This window comes from Solenopsis invicta, chromosome 4 (genome assembly GCF_016802725.1).
Source record: "Solenopsis invicta isolate M01_SB chromosome 4, UNIL_Sinv_3.0, whole genome shotgun sequence".
Taxonomy (NCBI): Eukaryota; Metazoa; Arthropoda; class Insecta; order Hymenoptera; family Formicidae; genus Solenopsis; species Solenopsis invicta.
The window spans coordinates 20,402,266-20,426,229 of NC_052667.1; the positions used below are offsets into that span (position 1 = coordinate 20,402,266).

The window sequence follows — 23,964 nt, forward strand, 5'->3', positions numbered from 1 at the left end:
TTGTGGCCGGACTGCGTCTCGGTTGAAAAATTAGGTTTGTTTTCTATTCCTGCACTAGAACGTTTCTTCTTTCACTAACTTTCAAATATATCCGTTTGTTTTCTGTTCCTGAACTCTCTAAATAAGTGTACACTTAAAATGAAATAGATAGATGTTTCAAAGTTAGCGAAAACAAGAAGGAACGTTCCAGTGCAGTCTAGTGCAGGAACAGAAAACAAGCCTTATATCTATTCATTTTAAGTGCACACTAATTCAGGGAATTCAGAAACAGAAAACAAACGGATTATCGAAATCTAGGCGTGAGTTATGAATCTAATAGCGTTTTTCACTGGAAAAACTAGTGCGCACTAGAGTCCTATATAAAGAGAGAAGCGACATCGAACCCCCACCACAACCTTCAGTATCCAATTGAGTTCTCCACCGCCATTTTGAGACCGCTCTAACGTCATCAAACATCATTCGTAAGAGGGCCAGTTTCACAACTTAGTTTAACCGGAGTTTAAACCTTTAAACTTGGTTTACGGTAAATATTGTGTTCCACAACTGTCTTAAACCTCGGTTAACGTTGTTAAACTGCGGTTAAAGTTGAACGGCGAAATTCGGGCGTTTAAAGTAGATAACCGAGGTTTAATACTGCAGCGCCACTGCTTTCAATAATCTTTCGAGTATTGTACTTCATGGCTGATATCTCCACGAAATTGTAAAAAGGTTATGTTGCAAGATATGGCTCTGGAATATATGTTATCGTCATCTGACGATGAAGATTTTGTGCAAATAATAAATCGACGCCCGAGAATAATTAGAAGACGACCGTCATATTTTGAAGAATTTGATGACATTGATTTTTATGCTCGATTTCGCTTAACCAAGGAATCTGTTACTGCAGTCTTAAGAGAAATCAAAGAAAAAATTTCTTATAAAACAGAACAGTAAAAATAGTTTTGTAATATTATTAAATTAGTACTTATAGATTACATACTATGATTACGATGACCATATATGTGTTTTTCCAAAGAACAGTTTTTTTTTATTTCGAGTGGCTATCTTTTAGATTTATTTATTTTTTTCAAAACTCAATTTTGTCTTTTATTCTAATCTGTTGTTCTTTATTTTATGAGAAATTTTTTTCTAATTAGTGTTCCAATGTTTAATGTACTTAATAAAGTGTAAATTTTTACAGTAACAATTGAATTTAATTGTTTAGTTCAAACTGATTTGAAAACATGTAAGAAGAAAACTTTAAAACTTTTAAATTTGTTCATTATTTTTTGCCTTGGTGTATAGAACCTGTAATATCTCATTCCCTATTTTCGGTAACAACCAATCACACTACTTGTTGTAGAAGAAAGATAAGTCTGTTGAAGTTTCTTCGCATAGATTATAGGTTTACGTAACCTAGAGTTAAAATCTGATTGTGAAACGCGATAGAAGTTTAACCGTGGCGTTAAACTTGACGGTAGTTCAACTAAACTCGGGTTAAACCCAAAGTTGTGAAACTGGGCCACTGCAAACAGCTGTGGTCACAATATGGCTGCTCGCTTAGCCAATCAAGTATTAATCTGATTACCATAGCTTCGGGGTGCTTTCCAGCTACGACACAAGTCGACACTGTGTAACACAGTGTCCATTAGTGTGAGTGAAACAACTAAAATTTTCTCTCTTACACTAATGGACACTGTGTTACACAGTGTCGATTTGTGTCGTAGCTGGAAAGCACTGTCGGACATCAATAGGCCTGTTCGTGTTGCTGTCCTTTTTGAATTAATTTCTTTGTCGTCTCTCTCTTTTTTACGATCGAATATATATTTATCTCATCTCAAGTGCAAAAATTTTTAGGGATTTCAAGCAACTCGAACAGACCTAATGTCGCTTCTCTCTTTATATAGGACTCTAGTGCGCACTGAGTGTGCATTTGCCGCTGGCAATTGGACGTTTCGATTCGCACGATGATGATACTAACGGAAACGTCCAATTACCTGCAGCGAGTGCACACTCAGTACGCACTAGTTTTCCCAGTGAAAAACGCTATAAATTTATTTTTATCTTAGCAGAACACAGGTTAATTCTAACCTATAGCAAGGTTAAATCATTCGTACATATATTGGACAGTATGTGATTTGCGTAACTTATTTGATTTATAAGTTATATACTAAAAAAAATTACAATTACATTACTATTTGTTTTGCGCAAAATCATTCACGTTTAATTTTAACAAGTGCTGTTTTGAGATTATGAGCTATTATCAAATTCCAAATAGTGTTTTCGAAATTTTCAATTTTTTTTACCATTTCTTATAATTTTGATAATATATTACGAGTATATACGTATTTATATATTTATCATAAATTAATTTAGTTGTAAAAATATACGAAATATTGATTTCAAGTTCTAAAAATAACTGACTAACCAAATATTCATTATAAGAAAAATAATTTTGTGATGTTGAAAACGTAATGTTTTTGAACAATTAAAGATAAGTATAAAGGCTAATGAGAATCAGCGCGGTTAGCAACGCGCACAATAAAAAATCGAAAATAGACAAAAATTTTTTGTTTATTTGATACATGTTTGAATGTTTCGACTTTTCTTTGGAGTCATCAGCTTCCAACAATAAAATTCAATTATTTTATATGAAAAATCAAGTCGTCGTCGATTCAGTGTGCAGATAAGTCACTCATGGTTTGCCGAACCCGATGTGTTGATTTCTCACCCTGTATATTATGAGAGGAGATTGTTTAATCCTTTCCAAAAAAGTCGAAACGTTCGAACATGTATTAAACAAAGAATTTTATCTATTTTTGTTTTTTTTTATTGTGCGTATTGCTAATTGCGCTGATTTTCATTAGCCTTTATACTTATCTTTAATTATTTAAATCTAGAGAGTCTTACTTAAATATATTTGTTGTAATGTTTTTATATTTAAAGTAGCAATGTTAAACACCACAAAAAATTAATTAAAAAGTGATTTGTTACTTTTTGAATATCACTACATAAGTATAAACCCTATATTGTAACATGTTATTTTTCGAAGTTTATAACTAATTAATAATTCTACAAAATAACTTTTCTAATTTTACTTAAAATTATTTAGATAACGAGATATATTACATAACAATATGACACAGAGTATGTTAATACATTGCGTAAAAGATGTAATTGTTCATTACAGTACAGTGACAACATGGCCAAGGAACGCGGCGTCATGAAGATACTTTGGAACAGTTTCATATCCTCGCTAAAACCCCGCTATTTCCGCCGCAAGTTGATCGGCGAGGATTACTACGGCACAAAGTACTATGAGGAAGAGATTCGTTATTCCACCCGGAAAAGGCCGCCGAGGTATTTCATACCAGTGAACAAGGACAACTTTGAGCAGGAATTGCCTGCAGAATGGGAGGCCTGGTTGAGATATCGCCGAAAAGAGCCACCTACGCGGGAGGAAATAGAGGCCAATTATCAATTGGCAATGACCAAGAAGGAGAATGCAGCAAAACTTTTGCAAGAAAACTACCCTCAGAACAAAGACACTAGAGATCTTCCTGTTTCATCCACTTCTCAGGCAGATACGCCAGGAAATTTCCCAGTTTACGAAGATTACAAAGGCTATGGTGATAATTACAAACCAAAGGACTCGTATAAATAGACAATGCAGATGCCACACTTAGCATATTCTTGGAACAAAGTTACAATTCATGCAATAAAGAATTTAATAGAATTTCTAAAAAATAGTTAAAAAAATTGGTAAAGATGTCTGTCTCAGAAAGTAAAGGTTGAGATTTGATTCTTAATTGGGGTGATATTTTTCTCAACAAATTAAAAAAAAAAAATTTAATTTGATAATAATCTTATGATTAATATAAGCATTTCAGATGTTTTACAAATTTTTTGATTGTCTAATTTTCTTTTAAAATAGTAGTCTTGAGAAACCAAGTAATTTAATTGCAAACAAAATATAAAAACTTTTAAAAATTATATTTATAAGAAATATAAAGAATATTTGCGATTAAAAGAAATTAATTTTTACTGATATAAAGTGGTCATAAATTATATAAATTTTCTTTAAATGTTGCGCCATGTTAATGAAAATATGGTAACCTCTCTTACTACCATTTAAATCATTGTAAATAATTCTATTTTAATTTTTTCCACGACAATATTTATTGATATTAAAAGAAAAAATTCTTAAGGCTCTTAAGTATTCGCCACGATCATATTGAAATTGTAATGTCATAAGTGAGAAATGATACATCGCTATTAATAAAGAGAATTTGAAAAAAATAAAATAATGAGATTGCTTTAACACACTTGCAAAAATGAATAGAAACTATCCTTTTCTCTCTTAACAATCAATAAATAATTGTAAAAAATACACGAAGTGAAACCTATTGAGGCAAGAAAATACAAGGATAATTGTTGAGAAGAGCGAAAAATATGCTTATAAAATTCAAAGATAATTTTATAGCCCATTTTTACAAATTTGGCAAGTATGAAACAGGTCACATTTTTATAATGAAGTACGTAATAACGAAACATGTAGGACAAAGTTTCAACGTCACTTTTCACACCTATTAGTTTTAATTTCTCTCACGATACTATACGTTGTCACTGTCAATGTAGAGTTTTTGATCGACTACTTAGGAGCCTTAAGTATCAAATTATCGATTTTATTATTTACATTTCGTTTATTATTTATTTTAAAGATGGCAATGTTAAAAGCACTTGTGCTCTAAAAGGTGTGTGTGTGTGTGTGTGTACACACACACACACACACACACATATATATATATATACACACACATATAAAATGAAAACGAGTTACGTAACTCCCTTCACTCTTTTAGTTGGAGAATCTCTTCAAAACATTTTTATTAATATCAGTGTGAAATTAATCAGTTTCTAATATGGGTATTTAAGGTGAATGATTGATTTTAGATTTTACATCGCTTTACTTTACCTTCCAGAGGGCAATAATGACAGACTAAATGTTCCTGGAACCTGTGAAATTTAAGATCGGAACAATTTTAAAATCGATTGCATAGTTTTATATTTGTAAAATGATTTATTATTAATATTCTATTTTTTCTATACATGTAAATTAAGATCTACCGTTCTCATATACAATTATTCTCGATAAAATATAACAAAAGATACTATATACTGGGTAGGTGTACGAAAAATTGTTTATTTTTCTCGAGATACTACGACTCTCTAGTTTGCAATTGCGGTTGCCCGGTGATATGAAACGAATAACGTACGAGATAAGATGTAAGCTCCGTCTTCAATTAGATTAATCGATCAATTAAATTTAAGAATTAGCATGTCGGCAAAATTTAAAAAACTAATCGTATTATTTTATATTTCTTGGATATAGAGAACAAAATAAAAATCCTCACTTTTAATCGATAATTCCCAAATCTAATCGATCGGTTAAGTTAACTGGAGATGATAAGAGACCGATCCATAGTTTTGTTTTACATGAGGGGGGGGGGGGGAGTTGAACGTATAAGACATTCTAAAATCACATTTGATAAACTCGAATAATTTTCTGTTCCAAGTCGCATGGTGCAGTTTCCTACATTATATTTCGCGACTTAGTCACTACAAATTTGGTTATTAGAGCCGTGATATCGCGTGACTCTTTTGACTGTTCAATGCGTGATTTTAAGATTTTGTTATAAATAGTAACTTGAACAACGAAGATCAAGCCATCAATCAACGTTAAATTTTGTTTCTTATACGAATTTAATTGATAAAAAAAAAACTTATATATTAAATGAGAGACATCTTACACATCAACCAGAAAAATCACTATTATCGAACAGAGCTTGATCATATAGCTCTCCTTTCACTAGTCGTCCGCCGAAATAACGACCGTTTAGCGAATCTCTTGCGCGTTCCGCTTCTGAAAATATAAAAATCAATTCGATAATTATATATTAATGATTGTTAATGTACATACGGACAAAAATTTTAGAATTTACGGTTAAATTCATGATAATTACAGGACAATATAGGTATCAAAGAACTTTGCTATAATTTTAACTTATTATTTACCAAATAAGAATAAAATTCTTTGACGTGCATTTAATCGCAATATGATTTTAAATTCTAAGAGAAAAATTTTTCTTGTGTATAGATAATACATAGTCGCAAATTTGTCACTAATCTAAATACAAGATATGGAAGTTTATTTTATGTTACAAATTTATTAAATATTATAATTTTTTAGGGACAACTCAATTGGAAGTAAAAAAACCTTTGCCAGTAACGCATTTTCTATCAAAAATATGTTTTGTAGTATAAGACAAATAATTTGCGCATGTTCAGATAATTAGTTTCTTGCCCCTGTATACAAGATTTGTTTATCCAATATTATTCTGCAATTTCACCCTTTACACATGCTTAAGTAAAAACAGAAAAAAAATTGAATTGACGCTTGTTGCAATTTTATTTAAATATATCTTTAAACCTGATTTTGTTAACAATATCCAATGAATCTTTTTAGTTTGAACACAAGTTTGCTTTCGATGGAAATGTATTACTGGGAAAAGTTTTCACTTTTAATCAAGTTTTTTTCTAAAAAATTGTAATACAAATATTTAGTGAATTTGTAAAATAAATATCCCCATATGCTGTGACTAAACAATTGATTTTATGATTATATATTATATTTAGATATATATTATAGAATATATTTAAATTTTTTCGCATGTTTAGACGATCTGATCAATCTGGAGCATTATGTGTATATTATAAATATGTATACTTTACCGTTCATCTCGGCGAATTCGACGAATATTTTTACGATGACTTCCGCGTTCTCATCATCCTCAGACTGTCTCTCCTTATAAATAATAACTCGTACGACCACACCAAATTTGGAGCACTCATCTTGAATCTCTTCCTGCAGGGTCTCGTCCACATCTTCTGGTGCTACCATATTTCTTAAAATAACAACTCTGGATTCAACTTTACGCATAAGTTTCTGCATCACGAGATGTCGCGCACTCTGGCCTTTGATCGACATATTCTCCTGTTGTTGCAACGTCTGTGGTTCCGTTTCCTCTAGAAGTTTCTTTTGCAATTCTTCCTGTTGTTTTTGATGAGCCGCTTGTTCTTGCGCTCGCCTCATAATGTCGGAATTTGCGGTTGTCGTAACTGGTATCTAATGGGTAATCAGATTTTTTGCAATTAATAATTCAATATTTGTATTTTGATGCTTGCTATTCTAACATTGATTAGATATTAGGATCAGTCAAATGAAAACGAGACAGACTGTATAACGAGTATGGTACGGATATTGATAATCCTTTTCTGTGTGTTTATGGACGTAACCTCTATTGGGAATTAGGGAAGAACGGCGCGAATGTTCACCGCTATGTCATTTGTTTGTTAGACGTGCTCGAAGTGAGGTCAGCGCGTCGTGTGTTCGTCCGACATCACTATGGAGGTCGGGAAAGAAGAATAGCGAGGTGTAGTGCGGTTTTTGACTGTGAAAGAGGTGTCAGGAAGTGCAATTCAAGCCCAAATGTCTGCTGTGTATGGCGAACACAATATGTTGCGTGCGCGTGTGTTTGCGTGAAATAAATGATTTTCTCGAATTCGTTTATTCCACACAAACACACGCGCACGCGCCATACTCAGCAGACATTTGGGCTTGAATTGCACTTCCTGACACCCCTTTTGCAGTCAAAAACCGCATTACACCTCGCTTTTCTTCTTTCCCGGCCTCCATAGTGATGTCGGACGAACACACGACGCGCTGACCTCACTTCGAGCACCTCTAACAAACAAATGACAATGGTAAACATTCGCGCCATTCTCCCCTAATTCTCAATAGAAGTCACGTCCATAAATACACAGAAAAGAGTTATCAATGTCCGCGCCATGCTCGTTATACAGTCTGTCTCGTTTTCATTTAACTGACCCTAATACTTACAACTGGTGTGCCAACAATTGTAGGTGCAACTACAGCGGGCGGTGGTATAACGACTGGTTGACCGGGAATTGGTTGTATAATAGCAGGCGGTCGCGTTAAAGTTTGCGGTATGGCTATGCCGGGTGGAGGTATCACTGGCGCTACCGTTGCCACCGTCGGTGGTGCCATTATTGTTGCGGGTGCTATGGTAGGTCGTACCACGCCAGGAAGCGCTACAACAGAAATAAAAGCGTAAAGGTAAAAGACTGTTCTTTCACTTGTATTCGATGTAAGAATCAACAGGTTTACGAACTTTGATTGAGGATTGGTGGTGCGGTAGCTCCAAGTTTAGTAAGTCCTAACGCGACTGCGTTACTAGCAACCGCATCCATTGCTTGAATCTTCGCCGTTGCGGCCGCTGCAGCCACCGCTGCCGCAGTCGGCATCATGCTGGTACCACTAGGTGGTCCCATGAGTGCGTTCGGTGGCGTTATAGCTCTTCCCACTCTCAGGTACTGGCCGCCCAGATCGAATAAGTTCATGGAGGCGATGGCTTCCAACGCAGCCTGCATTGTCTCATATTCTATGAAACCATAGCCTTTGTGACGATGTGGTGAACTACCTTGGGCAAGTTTACAGTATGTGATCGGTCCGAATGCTTCGAAAACTGACTTGATGTCATCTTCCGTCAGATCTTGGTGTATCGACGCGATGTAAATGCGATTGTAATGCTTGCTCTCCTCAGTGATTTCATCAATCACTGATTGCGCCTGTGGCATATTGGACGGACGTCCCACGACCTGAGGATAAAATGAGAGAAAGAAGCAATCTGTAAGATATTATTCTGTGGCGTTGCGTTAACTATTATTGTAAAACTATTAAATGAATATGTAATATTTGTACACTACACTAAAAAATTTCAGCACACTTAAGATATAGATTATATTTTGTGAAATCGTTATATGTGTACAAGCTGCAGTGACATCTTTCAATACTTGAGAGATAAGATGCCAGATTAATACAAAACACAAGTCAGTTATCGATCATTTATACAAAAGTATATTCGAGCTTGATACCTTTATTAAAATAGTTTAAAAAATTACAATTTTGGGCACTTTATATAAACATTTTAAATTTATTAAATACTGTTTAAACCTATAAAAGTATGAAAATATTAGAAGTTGATCTCCAAATTGTCCATTTACATTTCATCACTTATTTTTGCGTTTTTTAAATTTAAATTTGACTGTCCATATTTATACTATAGGATAAGGAAAAGATTTTAAGAATTTTATATTAATTTTTCGTCACTTAATTCCATAACATGATGAAGCTATTTCAGAACAAAGGCTTAAGTGTGATATCTTTCCCCGGCTTACTTTATGTGCATTCTCATGTGACTCGCGAATTTTATATGTAATGATTATACGAAAAGTGAAAAATTATAATTTATACTTACCTGTTTTCGTGAATAATGTTACACAAAATCAAATGTCAGTGAATTTGTTTTGCAAACGGTTACAATAGTTTAGTGAATTTGTTTAGTGAAAAAATTATTTTTTAAATTAGAACGAAAAATTTAGTTTCATTAAAAATAGATCAAGAGTATTGTACTGATAAACATACTAATTTATCAATATAACATTTTGAAAATGCTCAAAGTGAATGTACCTTTGATAATTATATAAATTGTGTCTTAAAGATGAAAGATAGAGCTTTATATCTGTTCTTTATTTTTATTTTGATATTTTGTTCCTAAATTATATAAAATTGAAAAAAAAGTGATCAAGCTTGAAACTTTGGACAAAATTAATAAAAAGTTGTTTTAAAATAAATATTCTAAGCTCTAAATGTTTTTTTCTCTTTCTAAAGTCATTTCTTATAAAATATTTTTTAATTTTGAAACTAATTGTAAGAAAGAGTTTAAAAGAAAAACAGAAAATATGTATTATATCTTGAATTGCACATTATAATTGCAATTTGTTAAAAAATTTTTAGACTTTATACTTTTCACGAAATGCGAGAAAATCTTAAGTATGCTAAAATTTTTAAGTGACAGTATATATGTTGATGGGATGTAACTCACACAATAAACAATAAATATGAACTCAAAGTAATAGTAAAAATATACTAATAAATTAAGATTTTCGAGCAAATTGCAATTCAAGAGAAGCAGTTCGCTCAAAGATCATAGGTATTGGATAAAGGACTAAAATAAAAATTTGCCGACCTCCGGCGGGATGATAGGATTGCTGGGGGACAGGAAATTCGTTATATAGGTACGTCCTGCTACCTTGATGTTGCGGCCACCGATCATGACACCATTCATTTGCTCCAAAGCAAGTTGCGCGGCTTCGGGTATCTCGTATTCGACAAAGGCGAAGCCCTTGTGCTTCTGCGTAACGGGATCCCAAGACATATTGATGGATTTGATCGGTCCAAACGGCAAGAAAGCTTGCCTGATTGTGTCTTCTTTCAGTTCAAAACTGATGCTGCCCACATAAACCCTGTCGTATAATATATGTTATTAATATCGACGTCAGTAATGTAACTATATATATTTTCTTGTTAACAATATGCTAAATTTATTTAAATTTTCACGTATCAATCACTTGCTCAAGAATTATCATGCATTTCAAATTTCAAATAACTTATTTAATTTAAATTAATAATTTAATTTATATTAATAGTTTATTTATCTCAAATATTAAAATAAACATTCGACCAATTGTTAAAGTTGTGCACAAAAATAATATTAATAACAAATAATTATCAGTAAAATATATTCAATGACTGTTCCATTTGTACATAAATATTTTCTATAACATCTGTAAAGAAATATTGCACATAAAAACAAAATTTTGAAAGTGATTGAAACATGATACTTATTTTATTCAAATATAATCTAATGTAAAAAGATTTAAGTTTTTTGTTCTCATAGTATAAAAAATAAAAAATCTGTTAATAATAACTTAATAAATTTTTGTATATAATTTTTGTATGCATAAATTAAATAATACAACTGTGAGACAAGAAAATTATTACTAACAGAAATTCATATGATGATGTGAAAATGAACGATGTACATAGGAAGGATAACGACCAACGTTTGCTCCAGCATGCCTAAGGACCATGGATAACATTAAAAGCAATAAGAAAGTAATTTCTGCAATTTATTAATGAGACTAGAAAACTTCTTCCTTTTAGAAAACAGAAAATATTTATAATTCTAGCCACTTCTCTAATTTAATATATTCTAGAACCTAATTAAGAATATAAAACGAATGTCTTTTACAGAAAATAATAAAATGTTTGAGTATAAGTCTCTTGAGCTGCAGTGAGTCTTGCGTACAAAAGTTTCAAGGATTTAACACAGAGAACAAACAAACCTGCACATGAGAGCGAGAGCCTGCTGTCTTTGCACTTGATTCCGTTGACTAGCCATTTGCTGTAACACAAAGGACCAAAGGCCTTCTATTGATATCCCTCCCCCATTTACACGTCTCATTTTTACGACTTTTAAGTAATCCCTTAAGCTCTTTAACCATCTTTTCCGACTCCATCTTTGCTCGACTTCTTTTATCAATTTTAATCTTATAAATTTTGTCGAAATCGTATATTTTTAATGTTATAAAAACATTTAAAAATAAATCAGGAAATATATATATATATATATATATATATATATATATATATATATATATATATATACATACATACATACATACATATATATATTTCGATTTTAATTCTAATCATTTAAAATTATAATACAAATAAATTATTAGCATATTACAAAATATATTGCAAATAAAAAAGCAACTATAAAAATTTATGCAATTTATCAAATTTATACAAGGCAATCTTGACAATTTATACAAAATATTGCGGAACAATTCTAATATTTTTCTCTTTTTATTTGCAGTATTTCTTATAACAAATTTAAAATACAGAGTTTGCGCCATTCTTATTCTTCGAAGCGAAGAAACAAGTCGAGTTCAGAAGAATCGTTTTAATCGTTTGAAGATTCATGCATTCACAAAAATTTATTCCTCTTCGCGTCGTACAGCTCTGCTCCCGCCGACTATACTATCACAAATTATATCTAACCTTTTTTTATGGTAGCAACTCAGGAGGGAGAGGGGGAGGGGAGAAATGTTTAGGAGTATTCGATCATAAGGCAGATTTATTCGTTTCTTTCTTGACTCGGTTGACACTAACCTGCACATTAGCAATAAAACTTGCTGCCGCAGGACCAACTTATTTTTCTGCAGGGAGAAAAAAATGTGCCAATCAGAGTTAAATTCTATAATTCTCCTTTTTTTTTTAAATATCTGTCTAGTAATTGACTCGGCGGGGCGAGCTATATATTAAATATTTCTGTACAATATTATTCTATATATTACAATTACATACATAATCGGTAAAGAGCTGAGTAAAGAAAATTATATGTAAATAAAATGTCCAATTTTTTTTTAATACGTATATGTTAAGGCTCCTGAGTACTCGCCGCGGCCATATTGAAGTCGTGACGTCAGAAGCGAGAAATTGCGTGAAATGACACGTAATTTTGTCCGACATGCCATTTGTAAATAAAGCCAATTTGGATAAAACAAACTAAACAGATGACTTTAAAACACTTCTAAATATCGGTCACGACTATCCTTTTTCCGCTTAACAATCAGTAAATAGTTGTAAAAAGCATGTAAAGTGAAGCAATTGAAACAGGAAAACACATGGGCACATAATTTTGTCCGACGTGCCATTTCTAAATAATGCCAATTTGTATAAAACAGACTAATCAGATGGCTTTAAAACACTTCTAAATATCGGTCACGACTATCCTTTTTTCGCCTAGCAGTCAGTAAATAGTCGTAAAAAGCACGTAAAGTGACGTCTATTCAGACAGGAAAACACACGGATAGCTATTAAAAGGAGTGAAAAATGTACTTTTATGTATAAAATTCAAAGAAACTTTACTCGCGGTCCATTTTTACGAATTTGGTAAATACGAGACAAGTCATGTTTTTACAATGAAACACATAATAACAAAATGACATGCACGATAACATTTCATCGTCAATCTGTCACGTTTCACGTGTATTAGTTCTAATTTTGTCCGCGACGAAATGTCGCTACCGTCAACGCGGAGTTCTCGGCTGAGGAGTCAGGAGCCTTAAACTTAATTACCAAATTATTTGATCAACTTATTTTATTGCTGAGTAAAAAATTACAAATGATGCAAAATTTAATAAACTTACCAAAAAGATATTGTAAAAAAACTAGTTTGCAAATGTGATATTTTAATAGTTTTACAAATTACAAATCTTTTTATTCCCTTTTTATTTACTTGCAATAAAATAAATTCAACAATTTAAATATTATTAATTATACAGGCTGTTTCATTAATTGTCCATTTCAAATATCTCAAATAAAACGTATTTTAAAAAATATTTCAAATTGAAGTTGTATGATTTGAAGAGTAATGATAAAAAATCAATTTTTGAAAAAATTAATTCATAAAGGTTACATAAAAATCAACTATTTTTAAAGATAAAATTATGATTTTATTACATAAATGATTTTTTTAATTATTCCTATATAAAATACTAAAATTATAAAAAAATCCATAATATACAAGATTTTTTTTATATACATACTTAATCCTTACTAGCCAACGTGGGGTCACTCGCGTTCGAGCAAAATTTTTCACATTGCGTACATCGGTACAGTTCGTGCTACACGCGCCTATATCCTGTGTAAAAAAAACTTTGTTGATAGAGGAATATGGTACTGTAGTAGCGCTTTTTAACTGCTGTTATTTCAATAGTTATGTCGGTGTGAAAAATTAACAGTGCATGACTGACCCCAGCTAAGTTGGTGAAGGTAGTAAAATTGGAAGCAAATAATTTTTTATTTCTTATAATATTTTATTTTATCAATATATTTACACATTTATATATTTGTAGCTTTTAACGTTTTATTAATAAAAGTATTTGATTTTTATGTTATAGAAATATTGCATTGTGTGTGTGTGTGTGTGTGTGTGTGTGTGTGTACACAGGGCGATTGGAACAACTATTTACCATAAAAGATAATTTACGGGCTTCACTCCATATAAATTACATGGAGTCCAGTTGGTAAATTATCGCTCATGGTAAATGGTTGTTCTAATCATTAATAATCAGCCTGTATTATGTAGTTTTAAAAAATATATAAAGATGTAATTTTTACTTTTCAACACTAAATTTGTATTAAAATTCATTAAACGCACAGAACTGAAGCTACATTTATTAAAAATCCCATATTATCCGCTTTTATATCATAAAAATAAGAATTTTTCATGTTGCAAAATTAACATTAAATTATGGATCTAAACCAATAAAACATTTTTTTAAATAAAAATGATTTTTTAGATTTAATTCCTTTTTTGAATCGGTTCTCTATGATTTTTAAGAAAGTTATGATTTTTCAAAAATTATTCTGCATTATCGTAACTTTGTGTACATATTTGCCAAAATTATATAGTTTCATCAATTGTTATTGTCATTTCACTTTTTAATAGTATACTGAAAGGTTGAAACTAATAAAGAAACTGTCACGGGTGTTCGACGTCGATTTGATTCTCCTGGAAATGTTGTTAAACACGAAAATCTAAGAGATCCATATTTTTTTTGTCGGCGTACTCTCATGTTTAGGGGTGATAAAACACCCTTTGAAGAAAAAACGGTACTTCTCTTTCCGGGCGAATTTTGTACGGTTTAAAGAGTACTTTAAAGTTGTAGAGAAAAAAATTTTGTTTTGTTTTGTGTAACAAAATACCAAGTTTTTTCAAAATTTTTTCAGCCAAATTAAAGGTTATTTTTTTCTAAATCCAACCATATATAATAAAATTTGAAAAAACTGGGTAGTGGGGATATTTTGTTAAAAACAAAAAATTTTTTTTTCTCCACAACTTTAAAGTGCTCTTTAAACCGTACAACTTCTGTTAAAAGAATTTTTTTCTGTCTTTCCTACTTTCGACGATTCTCCTACTATTCGCCCCGAAAGAGAAATAACGTTTTTTTTCAGAGAATGTTTCACCCTCTAAACATGAGATTCCGCCAATATAAAAAAAATATGGGTCTCTTAGATTTTTGTGTTTAACAACATATTTCAAGGAGAACCAAATCGGCGCGGGACACCCGTGACAGGTCCTTGTAAGTAAAATTACGGTTGAAAACCATCTCATTACAATATGTTCTTTAATAGAAGCGTAAAACGCGAATGACCCCACGTTGGATAGTGAAGACTAAAGAATTACGTTGGCTAGTAAGGATTAATTCTAACATATTTTAGTATAAATATTTCATAAATTAAGTTTTCAATAATCGTATCTTATTACTTTTATATATAAAATAATTATAAAATCATATTATACAAAAAATAATGTAACTCTATTTTAGAAATAGTGATAATCTTCATGAAATTTTTTTAAAAAATTGTTTTTACCATCACCTGTCCTCTATAAAACTTTTGAAATATTTTCTTTTTGTACTACGTTTGTTTCAAAATATTTGAGATGGGCAATTAAAATGAAACACGCTGTATATTCATTCTCAGAATTATTACAAGAATAAAAATTCACGAGAGATTAACAATTGTTAAATCAAATTGTTTACAAAAAGTGTAATACCAACAATATTAAATTTCGAAAACGACATAATGTATTTAAGATATTAAATGTAAGAAAAGTTTTTGACAGTTTAGAAATTACCTGTTGTTGATGGGCCAATGTCTGCTTCATGAGGACCATCTTAATGCTTTGTTCCATTGCATACTTCTTTGCCCTGTTCACCGTGTCTTGTTGCTCGGATGAAATTTTCGGAAGCCCAGCTCCTAATATTCCAGGCAATGTCAGATATTTAGCGCCAGGTCCTGTAGAATCACAAAATAAAAAGATTCAAGTTAGATCAATCCAGGCCAAATTAAAGCGATAAAGAATATAATTTATTCACATCAGATCTTATCAGCAAAATGTCCATTAAATCTGCGTCAATGCTCAATATTACTTAAATTGAACTGACTTGGAAAGTAATGTCACAATTATTATGATACATCATTTTTATAAGACAAGCTGGATAAAATAACAAAAATAACAAAAATTAAAGTCAAATAACAATTTAAAAATAAAAAATCAGGATGTTTACTCAAATTTTATAAAGAAATTCCCCGAGTATTACCAAATTATCCAAAAATTTATTTAAAATTCTAAATAAAATTACAAAATGTTTTAATAAAATCTTGAAATAATTTTATATACACATTTTTTAATGTCCCTTACTCATACAATCATAAAAAAGCCGCTTAAATTTTAAATAAATTAAAAAAAATAATAATGGAATTAAGTAAATTCTATATTTTTCAATAAATTCCATGTCAGTGGTAAAAATCGGCATTTCTGGAAAAAATCGGTAAAAATTGGTTTTTTCTATTAATAATACTAGAATAAGTAAAAACAATGAGAGTCAGTTAAAAAAGATTTTACCAATTTAAGTTTTATTCAACATAAAATTCGTAATAGATCAGGAATTAACATAACAAAAAATTGTTTTTTTACAAGATGTTAAATAGTAAATGTGAAACAGATCTATATAGGCCAAAGTTTTTAATCCCTTAGGTACATTTGACGACTAAGACTCATGTATTTGTTTCTACAAAACCATACCCAAGGGGTTAATTCTGTTACTATTATGTTTTTCTTATTAAACTAGAAATTAATATGATATTCAGTAATATTTATCCAAAGTATTTGCAATAAAAGTATTTTACAAAGAATTAAAAAAAGACTTGTTATAAGGTTTCATTATTATTATTTTGTTACTATCGGCTGATTTTATTTGTTTTAAACCACATAATGATTAGTATAATTTATTAATTTTAAAGCAAAAATATCTTTTTGCGTAAAGTTATAAATACATCTTAGTGTTAGTCATTTTTATAGTTTTTGCCAGTTTATTCCATTAAATAAAATTTTGGATAGTAAAATTTGTCATGTTTTTCGGTTATTCTTGATAAAAAAAAAAAATATTAACTAAATAATATATAATTTATCCACAATATATATAAATCTAGTTCAACGCCAATATAAAAAAAAAGATGCAAAAAATGATTAAATGTAATGCTAAATTAGAATGATGTCTTCTATTACCACTTAATGAAACTCATGAATTACATGAAAATGTATGTAAATATCTGTGGATGAGTATACGATACTTGTTGCTAATCGATTGTCGACATTTTGCATTATTAAGAAAAATATGTTCAAAGAAATATTTTTGTCGGAAAGAAAGAGAATTTAAATGTAAAAATTTTCCCAACATTTTCCTCAGTCTCAATAAAATTTTATGATTTTCCAGGGTAAAAAAGAAATGCGTTAAAAATTCCAGATTATTTCGGTAGTAAACATCCTATAAAATATATAAATATTATACATACCAGCAACAACTTGCCCTATTTGATTGAGATCATATATGGGGCCTGGTAAGAACTCTGATGTATTTCCTACAAAGAAATTATTGCATTAGACAGCTTGCATTAAAGTAGATAAATATTGAAAATATTTCAAATGTTTCATCTTTAGATAAAACCAGTTATGCCACAAAGTTATTTCTTTCAATGATGAACTATTTTTTCGTTAGCAAATTGGGTGGCACATTATTTCACATTATTTAGAATCCAATTTGTGAAAACTTTCTTTAATATTTAATGTAAAATAATTGCTGTCTCAGTAATCAGACGTTGTTATCTTAACCAAGATCTTTTGGGGAAAATATTTATATATGTACAGATTCGTACACGGAGACAGCTGGACGACCTATTGCCCTAGGCTAGTAAAACTTCTATTAGTCGCATTGATGCGGGCGCATTATTCTTATTCGTATTGTGGAATATCTTTCTTAATACACACGGGAGTACCGTAACGCCGTGCCAGAAGCTGCTATGATAAAATCGTCCTCCAAACTGTAAGTTCACAGAAATTAAAACGATCAAGGAATATTACAACTCTTTTTAATAAATATGGATTATGGATAAATATGTGTGTGTCGATGTGTGTGCTTGTAAATTGTTTGTAGAGACATGTATGCAAAAATGTACATATGAAAACCATACATTTGTGTGCAAACATCGAAACGAAGAAATATTTCTCTCGTTTGATGCATGCTAATTAGAAGAAACAAAGCGTAGATTACACGAAGATCACAGATAAGAAATTTTTTTGTCAGAAACAATACAACGATTTGTAAGAGAAAATGGATGGACCGCGAACATTATTCGTAATGCATTAAACTTTGATAAAAATTAGTCGTTTAGCCAAGGAGTCTTAATAAATCTGAGCTTTAATTACTGTTTGCACAATCAGCCCCAAAAATCAGACTAGTGATAATTAGATTAGGTTTCATAACCAATTTGGTCTGCTAGTCTCTGAAACAGAAATCAGAAACAGAAAAACAGAAGTCAGTTCCGACTTTTCATGAATTAAAAAAACGGTTCTTAGAGTTTTGTGCGTGATCATTTACAGCTAACCGTGTTCTGGGCTGAGCAATGACGGTTGTGCGCAAATTATCCGAGATTGAGAGGCGACGCACAAATCTGTAAGCACAAAGCAAAGGAGAATACTCTCAGTGCATTTTCTGCGCCATGTTCTTAATCTCTGCCTTCTCCAACCTACCAACTTTTCAACCTAACAATTTTTCATGTAGCAATGGCGAGATATTTAATGGTAGGGTAACGTCAAATTCTTTTTTCCCCCATGATTTTTAACATCCGGAATGCGATTACTCGAGTTTTCAAGGTTTGTCATATAATTCTTATTTGCGGTCGTTTTTTTTACTCGCATCGCCTACGTGCACACTCGGACATCGTTATAACATGTCTCGAAATAGCGCGTATTTCGTTTAGCGATGACAGAATAAAAAGAGACGAAGGCGTGACGGGAGAGTGGATACCACATTCTCATCAGGTCATATATTTGAGAGATTCAATTAGACGAATCTCTAAGCCACTTCCATGGCTATATCGACGTCCAAGTGTTAGGACTCATTAACTTTGTTATCACCTAGTGCAAATATATAAACGAATCTTTGATATACATATATATGACAAATTAATATACACCTTTCGCCATTGCCACTCCCGATTACGAGCCTCTAGGTATTATAGACATTTGCAAGTAGAGATATTATATTGTTTGGATAATAATAACTCTACAAGATAATCATGTACATGAAAAACGTATCTTTTAATTGACATTAAACTATACATATTAAGAAAGGTCTCTAGTTTAAAAAAGTGAAAGAAACTTTTCATTCATATATCAAGATATCTTTTAACACAGAAGCTTTTGATATTACCATCTTCAAAATAATAAATAATGAAAAGAATTTAAGTAATAAAAACAATAATTTGTTTTTATTTAAAAATATTTTCTTTGTAATATTGATATTAATATCAAAAATTTTTTTAAAATTATTTATATCTTATGATTTAGATATAATAACAAGCTTTGTACCACATTCTCACTAGTGTGATAACGTATTTAAAAAGATTTTAATTTCAAAATGTTCTTTAAACTCTATTCTTTTTACGAATATAATTTTTCAAAATTCTTATATTTTGGTTATAATTAAATTACTTAAAACTCTTTTTTTCGTAAAACTATATAGTCAAAAAATTTGAAAAAAATTCAAGAATGCCTATGTATTAATCATAAACTTATTCTCAAAAGTTGATTAAGTTTTTATATTATGTGAAAAGACTGGAGAATTTTCTTAATAAAGAAAAGGTCTTATATATTGCTTCATAACAGCGGAATTAAAGTGACGCCTATCCTCCGAAAGAGGCTCATAATCAGGAACAAAGAAAGAAACTCTAAACCCTAAAATGCTGACCTATCTAAAGTACGCATTGTACTCGGCAATAGATACGGTATCAGTGGGAGTTTGTTAAACTCTGATTTGTTCTGTTCAACGAATGAAGTCTTTCTTTGTTTGGCGCACGTTCACGATCACCGCTCAGTCGTAGGCCACGGATTCTGTACTGTCTCTCCGCTGTAACATCTCAGAACAGAAGGACAACCATACATTAGTGTGCTTTTAAGCGCCATACAGTCATCAACTATTTACCCTAGCCTACCAGAAAATTTATTGCTCAAAACTGCTTCTGAATAGACGCATTCTGCAGTTTTATAGAGTATGGCAGCATTATTTTTTTTAAAGACAAAACTTTACCACCTGAGTGTCCTAAAAGTAGCTATTATATGCATTTCCATGTCATGTTCTCGTTCTTAATATACATATTACACTTGCTGTCGTTTCTCTGTTCATTGCGTTTCCCACTATCAAAGTTATACATATATATACGTATATAATATCATAATTATCACAGGTATAATGAATATCTGGCTGCATTAGTAATTTACCTTCTACTTTGGTCTTCTTTGCTGGTGGCTCTCCACTATTTTGCGATGTTGGTGCCTACACATAGAAAAAAAGAATGTTGTTAAACATCTTTATTTTCGATATGTTAAATATTGAGATAATAAATTTATATATATATATATATATATATATATATATATATATACATACATACATACATACATACATAAGTACACATACATGTATGTATAGCATTAAACAGCCATAATTTGCTTACATAAAAAATTTGTTAGATGAAAGTTTTATGAAAAATATAATCTCATAATAATGAATGGGGAAAAATTAGATAAAATTAGAAAAATTAGATAAAAAATAACAACAAAATCAAGAATTAGAATTTTTTAATATTATTATCATCAAAACAAACATATTGTATGTTTTAGATGACTGTCATAACAATAAAATAAAATTATAGCATTTTATTGAAATTTAAGAATATTAAAATTTTTAGAGAAGATTAAATTATATATAAAAAATTACATCCTTAACAATGATTGTTACAAATAGAATATATTGGCTTTAATTTAATACTAATGTTTTTTTTTCTATGTGATGAAAATAAACTTAATTGTAACATAAAGTAAGATAAAACTCAACGAGTTCGTCATAAATTATATAGTTTTGTTGTCTGACATTTTCAGTAAGACAAAATGTTAATTTGTCATTGAATTGGAACAAAATATTTTTCAATACATGGTATTGGTACAATGAAACAATTTATATCTTTGCTGATAATAAATTAATAATAGATTGCCAACAAAAACCGAGTAGAATTGAAATCTGTCACTTGGTAACTATTTAAATGGAACGTGTTATGTAAATAATTACAAAATGATTGATCTGTCTAGCTGATCAATTATTGTATTCTACTAATAAGATTCTGTTATATTTTTGTTAGCATTCAACTAATCATGTAATTTTTTCTTTAAAACCTTGTATCCATAATGTTAAAAATTGCTTCAAGATCTCTGAGAAAAATTTAATGAATTGGATTTAAACAATTTGGCTATTTGATTAACACGTCTAAGATTTTGGAGCAGTTTCCAACATCGTAATACAAGGTTTGCAAATTAGAATTTTAACTATCTTTTTCTAATTCTAACAATTAAAATAAGATAGTTAAACTAAATATGCATATAGTTGATTCTTATTTTAAAGCAGTCTTAAGTAATGTCTTAAGATGTCATAAACCAATCAGAGCCACCTAAATGCTAATTCAAGTTTAGTAACTTTGTTATTAAAATTTTAATAGTTTAAAATAACATTTAATAACATTTTGTTTATAATAAAACAAGGTTAATTTTGTTTTTCTAAACTTTTACCTTGCAATCTAGAAAGAAAGTGTAAAAAATTCTTAAACCCTTCATGGTCCAACTGGGGATTTAAAGATCCAGGCAAATTTTCAATTTTTAATTATTCATTAGGATGGAAAAAATCAGCTTTCCTCTCTAAAAAAAGTAAAAATAAAAAAAATTGATAATAAGGATTTATTGGCCAAGTGATGTATCTTGTCAGCAACTAGTAAAAGTCAAGCAATTGCCATCAGTGATTTGGTTGGGCTGGCAAAGTTATTTTTTGCATAAATGAATCATGTTTTTTGTTATTTTTAATCTTTATTTTGATATGTAATCTAATTAAAAAATCATTATTATAATAAATATTAAGGATTCAGAACAAATCCATATTCAAAGTGACCATGTACTTCAACTATTTAAAGCTAAAAAGGATTTTTAAGCTTTAAAAGAAGTTATAAATTTTGTAGCGCAAAAATGAATTTTGTTAACTCTCTCTTAAATTTAGACATGCACAAAAAAAATGAAAAACGTTTTAAGTTATATCATAAACTCATATTCTTGAATGTTGAAATAGTGTAGAATTTTAAAAAATTTTTGGAGCAAAAAAAACATAGGCACCAATAATTCAGTTGGAAAGCAGTGAAAAAAATGGACCATGGAGGATTAATTTTCATCATTCTTGCATTCAAATTTCTCCTGGAATGACCACCAAGTGTAATTTTATCTTTACTGTTTACTAAATGTTAGAGAAGGATAAAATGATACCTGGAAGTAGGGCGATATAACAAAAATCGATACTTTCACTGTATCAATCCTTACTAGATGCAAAAGGAGCACCATTGAATCAGGTGAGCAATACTGTGGAAGTATCGATACTCTGCTATATCACCCATCCCCTATCTGAGAGCATTTAGATAAAGAATCTGAACCCACCCCAAAATACTGTTAATAAATCTAGTATAGTATTAATAAAAGTATTGTAAGAAAAAAATATGAGTAGTATTTCAGGGTTAAATTCATGTTCCACTAGCCCATGTTGATATAGGTCGTATTTCAAAATTCACTACTAATACTAATAAAAGTAACGATAGTAAATGTAACATAAACTACAAATTTTTATCAATAACAGTGAATTTTGGAACACAGCCACAATCTGATAGTAGAGTGTCAGTAGAACCAAACAAAAATCCAACTTTTCAGTGCTCAAAAATTCTTTAAAAAATACAATCAGGTATCAATAATCAAATTCGAAAGTAATAAAAAGAACGTTGGATCATGGTGAGTTAATTTTCATTCAGAAGAGTGTTCAAATTTCATCCTGATTAATCTGAAGATTCTTTTAATTTTGTTTACTGAATATGAGACAGGGATAAAATAATACCTAGGAGCACTTGGATAAGGAACCTAAATACATCCCAAAGTAGTATTAATGCAAGAAAGAAATGAGTATGCATTTCAGAATTAAAACTTGTGTTCCACTAATAAAACCTGTTGACATAATATGACAGCTGTGTCAGCAGAACCAAACGGAAACTGTATTTCCTCATCATTTAAGTAGAACATGTTATTTACAAAAATAACTTTGTATTTCACTTAATCACAAAACGGCACTCTGTTTGGTTTCTGTGACCATCCTATCCTGTCAGCAGATTATTCTAGTCAATTTTCAAAATAGTTGCGTTCAGCAGCAGCTTTGTAATTGTAATGCAAGATTCTTTGACACGATCGATTCCTGCTTTTAGTTCCTGCCGGATCTAAGTACATAAACCAATCATATAAGTATCTTGCGACAGTTGCAAAGCTTCTTATTTTGGTTTTCTGAAGACACAAAAATTTACAGCAAACATTTTGCAAAATTCGTTTTCGATCAATTCGGTAAGCCGGACGTAATTCTTTCGGCGTGGCCGTCCGTTCGCTGCCGCGCGGTCTTCCGCGTTGGCCGAAACGCGGGGAGCCGTTCACGACGGACAATCGGCGTGAGAGGCCGCATCGGAGAACGCTGGCGGCTGCCCGCGATCGCCATTACGCCGCCCGTAGGGTTAGCCGCGCTGGGAAACGAAGAGCGGCGCTTGCCGCGAGGACGGAGGGTCTCTCCGGCGCGGCGGGGACTCGCTCACCATGGCCATCGTTCCGTTCATCCTTCCTCGAGAAATGTTCGAAGCGGACGAAGGTCTAGGATCTGCCGAGATTCCTTGACGTAACCCACGACTTGCGATACTCGCTCGTACTAGCACGATGCGCCTTTCTTTGCGGAAGTATCGCGCAGCGCCGG

At 31.1% G+C, this 23,964-nt stretch overlaps 2 protein-coding genes across 14 annotated transcripts; one reads left to right on the forward strand and one right to left on the reverse strand.

Annotated features, from left to right (window-relative positions):
• Positions 1-1,527: 1,527 nt before the first annotated feature.
• Positions 1,528-5,511, forward strand: LOC105202543 (NADH dehydrogenase [ubiquinone] 1 alpha subcomplex assembly factor 2). 3 transcript variants are annotated; one of them, XM_039447792.1, is made up of 2 exons: positions 1,528-1,551; positions 3,170-5,511. In XM_039447792.1, exons 1-2 carry the CDS (start codon positions 1,528-1,530, stop codon positions 3,641-3,643), a joined length of 498 nt encoding a protein of 165 aa, XP_039303726.1. In that variant the 3' UTR covers positions 3,644-5,511. The 3 variants fall into 3 exon arrangements, with proteins under 3 accessions (XP_039303726.1, XP_025994092.1, XP_011169416.1); XM_026138307.2 differs by lacking the exon at positions 1,528-1,551 and adding an exon at positions 1,917-2,080; XM_011171114.3 differs by lacking the exon at positions 1,528-1,551 and adding an exon at positions 1,928-2,108.
• A 161-nt stretch (positions 5,512-5,672) lies between these two features.
• On the reverse strand, positions 5,673-23,964 carry LOC105202544 (poly(U)-binding-splicing factor half pint). 11 transcript variants are annotated; one of them, XM_039447786.1, is made up of 13 exons: positions 20,379-20,435; positions 19,849-20,016; positions 18,485-18,550; positions 18,306-18,382; positions 17,756-17,920; positions 17,396-17,461; positions 15,675-15,835; positions 11,308-11,366; positions 10,212-10,425; positions 8,232-8,718; positions 7,940-8,151; positions 6,772-7,165; positions 5,673-5,902 (listed from the first exon to the last, which is right to left on the reverse strand). In XM_039447786.1, exons 7-13 carry the CDS (start codon positions 15,729-15,731, stop codon positions 5,793-5,795), a joined length of 1,533 nt encoding a protein of 510 aa, XP_039303720.1. In that variant the 5' UTR covers positions 15,732-15,835; positions 17,396-17,461; positions 17,756-17,920; positions 18,306-18,382; positions 18,485-18,550; positions 19,849-20,016; positions 20,379-20,435; the 3' UTR covers positions 5,673-5,792. The 11 variants fall into 11 exon arrangements, with proteins under 11 accessions (XP_039303720.1, XP_011169418.1, XP_039303718.1 ...); XM_011171116.3 differs by lacking the exons at positions 18,306-18,382; positions 18,485-18,550 and adding an exon at positions 23,810-23,950 and having other exon boundaries at positions 17,868-17,920; positions 20,379-20,433; XM_039447784.1 differs by having other exon boundaries at positions 17,756-18,382.

What these genes read in the sequence shown, in the direction of transcription:
- LOC105202543 (XM_039447792.1), top strand. Translation starts at nt 1,528, where the DNA reads ATGGCTGCTCGCTTAGCCAATCAA. An exon ending in CTGCTCGCTTAGCCAATCAA is followed by an intron (nt 1,552 to 3,169) that starts GTATTAATCTGA and finishes TGTTCATTACAG; the next exon opens with TACAGTGACAACATGGCCAA.
- LOC105202544 (XM_011171115.3), bottom strand. Translation starts at nt 23,830, where the DNA reads ATGAACGGAACGATGGCCATG. An exon ending in AATAGGGCAAGTTGTTGCTG is followed by an intron (nt 15,836 to 17,395) that starts GTATGTATAATA and finishes GTGATTCTACAG; the next exon opens with GACCTGGCGCTAAATATCTG. An exon ending in TCGGTGGCCGCAACATCAAG is followed by an intron (nt 8,719 to 10,211) that starts GTAGCAGGACGT and finishes TTTTATCCTCAG; the next exon opens with GTCGTGGGACGTCCGTCCAA.